The sequence below is a fragment of the Astatotilapia calliptera genome, chromosome 8, assembly GCF_964374335.1.
Source record: "Astatotilapia calliptera chromosome 8, fAstCal68.1, whole genome shotgun sequence".
Taxonomy (NCBI): domain Eukaryota; kingdom Metazoa; phylum Chordata; class Actinopteri; order Cichliformes; family Cichlidae; genus Astatotilapia; species Astatotilapia calliptera.
The window spans coordinates 4,280,797-4,286,973 of NC_137429.1; the positions used below are offsets into that span (position 1 = coordinate 4,280,797).

At 39.3% G+C, this 6,177-nt stretch overlaps 1 protein-coding gene across 1 annotated transcript; it reads right to left on the bottom strand.

Moving 5' to 3' along the window:
- Window positions 1–2,981: 2,981 nt before the first annotated feature.
- LOC113027883 (serine/threonine-protein kinase pim-1-like) lies at window positions 2,982–5,720 on the bottom strand. Its single transcript, XM_026177703.2, has 9 exons — window positions 5,581–5,720; window positions 5,307–5,477; window positions 5,047–5,205; window positions 4,765–4,859; window positions 4,621–4,668; window positions 4,303–4,524; window positions 4,030–4,216; window positions 3,782–3,931; window positions 2,982–3,635 (listed from the first exon to the last, which is right to left on the bottom strand). Exons 1-9 carry the CDS (start codon window positions 5,642–5,644, stop codon window positions 3,544–3,546), a joined length of 1,188 nt encoding a protein of 395 aa, XP_026033488.1. The 5' UTR covers window positions 5,645–5,720; the 3' UTR covers window positions 2,982–3,543.
- Between the last annotated feature and the right edge of the window lie 457 nt (window positions 5,721–6,177).

Sequence of the window (6,177 nt, forward strand, 5' to 3'; positions counted from 1 at the left end):
TGTGGTCTGCTTTTCAAAGCAGAGGAAAAATAATGGAACAACATTAGATTGCTGAAATATTTCAGCGCTGACTGTGTCAGTGCATTTAGACCAGAGTTTACCCTTCAAAGAGTGTTTGGGTTGTCCTCAGGACTGTCTGGAAAAATCTTAAATCCATGAAGACCATCTGCCTCCATCACTCTGAGGGAAAAAGGTTGTGTAACGGGTTTACCCAAATCAGACCCGCAAGCTGTGATAATTCCTTTAGATTACTTTCCAGTAACTTACATTACCCATTCAGTCAGCCATGTAATTCACTACAACTAACTAGAAGGTGTTATAGCTGCATGAAGAGAAATGTGTCTCAATACTCAAAAGTGTTTCAAATGCATACAATATGATCCAAAAGCGTAAACTAAGATTTAGAAATGTGTACATTTACTTGTGCGTCATTTTTGAGGACTCACAAAAGCATGGTCCAATCCACACAAACACAAAGCAGTCTGACCACATGTAAAACTATTTAACAAATAGGTATATCCAAACCCAAAAAACTATAGACCCCCTATGCTAAGCAAGCCTACCGCAGACATGAGCGAGACAGATAAATATGAAGGCATGCCGGTGTTGTGCCAAAAAGTGATTGTCTGCCAAAAACTGATTTCCGGTATTTGCCAAAAACTGATTGCTCGTATTTAAACTGCTATAAGTAACTTGTTGGGCTATAATATGTGAAACATATGTCAAATGCATCCCTCATGGATGACATAAAGTCATCTTGAGCCACAAACAACATTCGTGTAACAAGGTAGAAGCCGCAATCAGTTTTTGGCAGTGACTTTTATATAACCTTTATTTATGCAGTTAAAAAAATCTCATTAACATCAAAAATGTCTTTTGTAAGAGGTAAGTTGGCCAAGAGGACAGCAGACATGGCAGCAAATATTACAATATTTCTGTAAAAATATTTTAAGTGGGGATAAAGGACCGGAACGGTTATACTGTAAGTACAATAGCAGAGAGTTGTAAAGATACTTGAAAAACAGATATTGTTTTAATTCTCTATATAACCCCTTTGTAAACCCTGTTCACCGAAGTCTATTTACAAACATACGTAAAGATATTACACATAAAAAATACACAGAAACATTGGAAATCAGTTTTTGGCAGACAATCACTTTTTGGCACAACACCGGCTCGGTCAACAAGGTCCGCATCAGGTGTTGAGGAACCAGGGCACCCTGACGAGAAGTGGGCTACTGGAACAAGAAGGCATCGGTGGGCAAGAGACGAAAACAGGGCGTTGTTGGAATGCTACTACGCAAGTAACCCTGGCGGAAGGGCTACATGAATAGGATGAGAGACCTATGGATTCTTCGATATCCAACATCCACAATGACGGCGAAACAACTAGTAGCTCAGTGTTCCAACATTTTTCATCTGCAGTCTGGAGGTATTATAAAGTTGATGATAACAACATTGCCATAGCAAACTGTGAGATATGTAAACTTGGGAAAGCGACCCACTTCAGTACTGGAAAGAACATGCTAACCAGTTTCCCTCTATGGCTGCAACCCAATATCTCAGTGCCCCCTGTAGCTCTGTGGACAGTGAGAGACTTTAGTGCCGTTGCAAACGTCCTTGATGAGAACAGAAACAGGCTCAAACCTGACAAGGTAGAGATGTTAGTTTTCATTAAGAGAAAACACACATTTCCTTCTGTGAAACTTACTGCTATGATGACAGTAAGAGTTAGGAGTGCAGTTTCTAAAACCACATTACTAGCTTTGCAAACACTGTGGCACTTTTATTTTTTTATTTGTTTACATGCCTGCCGGATATTTAAGTTGAGGTGCTATTTGTTGTTATATTAGTCTTTTTTTATATTTACTGTTGCACTAAAGTCCATAAGTGAAGAATTTATGTTATTTATTACTCGATTGTTCAAGCTACCTCACAAAAGTGCTTTGTTTGTTAACAGAGTTGTTGAACGTTAAAATAAAGTGAATTAAATAAAAAAATGAGGAACATCCAGGATCTGTTTCTTCGTTCTGCTTCATTCTTTTTTTATGTATTATTGAAGTATTGGATCGGGACTCGGTATCGGTAGATACTCAAAATCAAATGACTCAGACTCGAGGGCAAAAAAACATGATCAGCACATCCCTAATTGACACCTTGCTCGGACACTGAGTGGCAAATAGCAAAGATTGCAGATGAGTGCATTTAATGTTTTTGTCTTGTGTAGCCATTCTAAAGCTAAACAAAGGACAGGCTTTGTGTATAACCTGTGGTATGTAGCATACACATGTAATATAATAGAATTTTACACATCAGCTGAAACAAAACCTTCTTGGATGGTCTCGTCGATTAAACATAAATCCATTTCATTTGTTAGATAATTGCACTAAAATGCTGTAAAGAGCAAAAAACGCACAAACATTGTCAAGTGAACCAGTTCGCAGACTTCAGAAGGCACTCACAGCAGTTGTTGCTGTCACGATTGAACTTGAGCTAATGCAGTAAAATGAGACACTCCAAGACCTGATGGTAGAGAGATGAACCAGAGCATGACCTTCAATGCAGACTGCAGAGTTCACAAGTTGCTTAGCGGTCACATTAGGGTCAACTTTTGAGATAAGGACGGTGAGGTACGTTGTCCTCCCATCATGGTGAATTGTATGTGTGGATTACATAGATTTATGTTTTATAAGACATTAAACCTGCAGTGTTCCGGTCAGAAACAGCACTGGACCATTTTTGTGTTTGGGCGTTTCGTCCAAGTGAAGCAATGAAAACTCACAACTGCATTTCTTAGCATGACAGGACAGGATGATCACACTGACGTGTTTAAGACGGGAAATTCACACACTTTAACTTTCAAAGAAATTGTGATGCATTAGTACAAACAAATAATTATTATAATTATAACAAATTAAATCAATTTCAGTGAAAGGTTTATGTGATATAAGCAGACAGGCGATGCAGGATGAATTATTCAGATTTATTTATTAATTAACTGATAAATTTAGATTGTCCAATTACTGTTGCTGCTAATTCCCTGATTAATACATTTCTTTAGATTTGTCAAATTTTTTGGTTAAATTGATTCATGAATAATTAATTGATCACTGATCAATTAATTATTGATCAGTGCAGCAATACAGGTTGCTACTATGCACCTGTATTTATAACTCAGGTTCATAGTAGCAACTCTTTTTAACCCAGCACAAGCTCTCTAAGAAGACGAGGAAAAACTCCTCAAAAACTTGAGAAGAAACCTCGGGAAAGGCAATTCAAAGAGAGATCCCCTTTCCACGGATTGCTGGGGGTGGGTGGGGTATTTTCCATTTATGGACAGAAACCATGTATGGAAAAGACAATACATGGAAGTTCCACTTCGATCTCGTGGTTTTTGTGGGGTGCCTCTACAGGGGCAGGACTGTAAAAATGACATAATTGTTAAAAACATACACAGATATGTGACATGGCTTCAGAATTTGACCAAATACTTCTCTGTTAGAGCTTATGCTCTGTAACCCTGTTGTGCTTGGAGTCGATAAGTCATTTGAACCAGGGATGATTTCGAAGTTCCTCTAGGGTGAGGCGGTCTTCATTTTTGGCTGCCAGGCAACCTAACAGAAAACTCTCGCAGTCTGTTTGGAAATATAATAGAGGGTGGGGTTCACGTTTGTCATACAAAAATCGATATGTGCGTTACCGATACAGATAACACATTAAACAGAATTTTCTGTTTTGTAACGCAAATCACGACAGGTTAACGAATTAACATCTGGCTTACTTTCTGAAATATCAGTACGCTTCGAATACATGTTCTTGGAAGAGGTGATGTTGTGTAACAGCCTATCCATCACTCTGCCCAGCTGCAAAACTGTGATGCAATCGGCTTTGGTGGCGTTAAACAGCAAGTTTAGAGCCGGTGATTTTCTCCCTAAAATCCAAAGAGAAATTATTAATGGTAAGAAATGAATGTGGACACAAGGCGTGTGGGCAGGCAAGAACATGTAAACAATGAGGCTGATGACCTACCATTTCTTCGAGTGACTGCTTCTGGTGTAAAAAAGACTCCACAGCCAAAATCAATGTATTTGACACGCGGACGTGCTAAACGTTCAGCTGAGTTTTCAATTATAATATTGTCTGTCTTAATGTCTTGATGGAAAACACCCTTGGAGTGCATTTCAGTGGCTGCATCTACCAACTGTCTCATTATGACCTGACAGACAAACGAAAGATACATTAAAACCATAAGATCTAAATTATTCATAAAAGACAAATATTTTATTCTTGCTACTCACTGACCTTAATGTCGCTCTCACAAATCCTTTCTCTTCTGTTTGACAGGTAAACGTCCAAGTCTATGTTGTTTTTGCCCCCTTCAAAGACCATAATAAGTTCTTTTTCTAAGTCATACCAGTCGAGTAAAACTGGGGTCACATTGCTGCTTGTAGCCTCTGGTCCTGCCCCCACTTTTATCAGCAATGCCACCTCCAGAGGAATCTTGGTCATTCTACCATTAAGAAGCTTTAGAAACAGAACATCCGGGTCAGTTGTCAAACATTAGGCTGTTTGAGGTACATGCTGCCCGAAAAACAACCGAAAAAGACAAACATCTCATACCATTGGCTGGCGGTAGAGCGACTTCTGAGGAACATGTTTTATTACCACCTGCATTAAAGAGAAAATGTGTTTGAGAAAAAGCACGTAGAGAACAGGATGAACTACAAGAAAACATGCGTAAAGTGCACACATAAGAAGCCATACTGGGAAGTTGTCTTCTCTACGTTTTCCAAAGAACACTTCCCCATACTGTCCTTCACCCAGCATATCCTGCTCGTCATATTTTTCTTCAAAGTCCTCTACAGAGAGACAAAACAAACACGGGGTTGTGATTAGTTGCATGTAGGAAAGCTGACATCGTCTCATTTTACACATTCGTACAGGCTCTGTTGGAAGCTTCCTAGTGATTACCAGATGGATGCCAGCTAAATTCTGAGAGCTTGGGAAGGGGCTCTCGTTTAAGGTGTGATTTGAACTTTTTCTTACCTGTAGTGTGACCGTTGTATGTGCTAGGTAAAGGATCATCTGTCTCATAGATGGAGTTGTTAGACTCCTCCTGTGAGCTTGATGTCCTCCTCTTTTTACTGCGTGGTTCTTTTGTTCCATCGCTGCTCTTTTGTTTGCTGCTCTTCTTTCTGGAAGCAGCTGCATAAACAAAAATCAATTAGACCTCTGAACTCCACACAGGCCTACAGATGATCAGAAACTATAAAACAAAAAATAATCTCTGTGAATGTCTCACTTACACTTCTCAAAGAAAACATGGCTGGGGCCTGGGGTTGGACTTTCGCTGTCCTTTCGTGTTTTGGAAGCTTTTTCCAATCTCTCTGTGGAACCATCTTTTCTTTTGGAGCTCTTGATTCGCCCATCTGACGTCCTGTCCTCTATCCTGAAGGACCAGGGCTCAGTGTGGCGTTCTGCAGTTTGTAAAAAAATCTGTTTGTTACTGCTGAATCAAAGCACCTGAAGTAAAAGCCTGTAATTTAAGATGAATTGACAGGTAAAGGAGACTTCACTCACCTAGATATTTACTTACACCCACAGCACGTGGCGTAGCAAAGGTCGGCCAAGATTTTGACGACATATCGGAAACTGGTTCAAAATTGTTCTCCCTGGACTAAACTCACTTTTAACTATTTGATTTTGTATGTAGTTGGAACTTTGAAAGGTCCCTTTTTAAAACTGTTTTGATGACATCACGGAACTTAACATTCTAATATATGCAAACTGTCTCTGCGTGGCTACACAACATCAAATTAAATCACAACAAAGGAGTAACAAGCAGGAGCAGTCTTACAGTATAGGTCACATGTTTGTCAGCATACAGAAGTGAAGTGAGCTATTCTGTTCATTTAGAAAAATTAACGCCTGCTTTATTAAAAGAAAACCAATAAATATAAAAATAAAAGAATGCAGGAATAGAGACAAAGCCCAGATGTCCAAGTTTTGCAATGGGACATGAAAGCAGCTCAGGGAAGTTGACAGTGAGAAATTTGTCTCAAAAGCTCACCATGCTATCTGTGTGTATGAGGTGAAGCACATACATGTAAGGTTCTGTAAACCAGCGAGAGAGATGTTACATGAAGTTTTAGACATTTCTACGCACAGAAAGGTTTT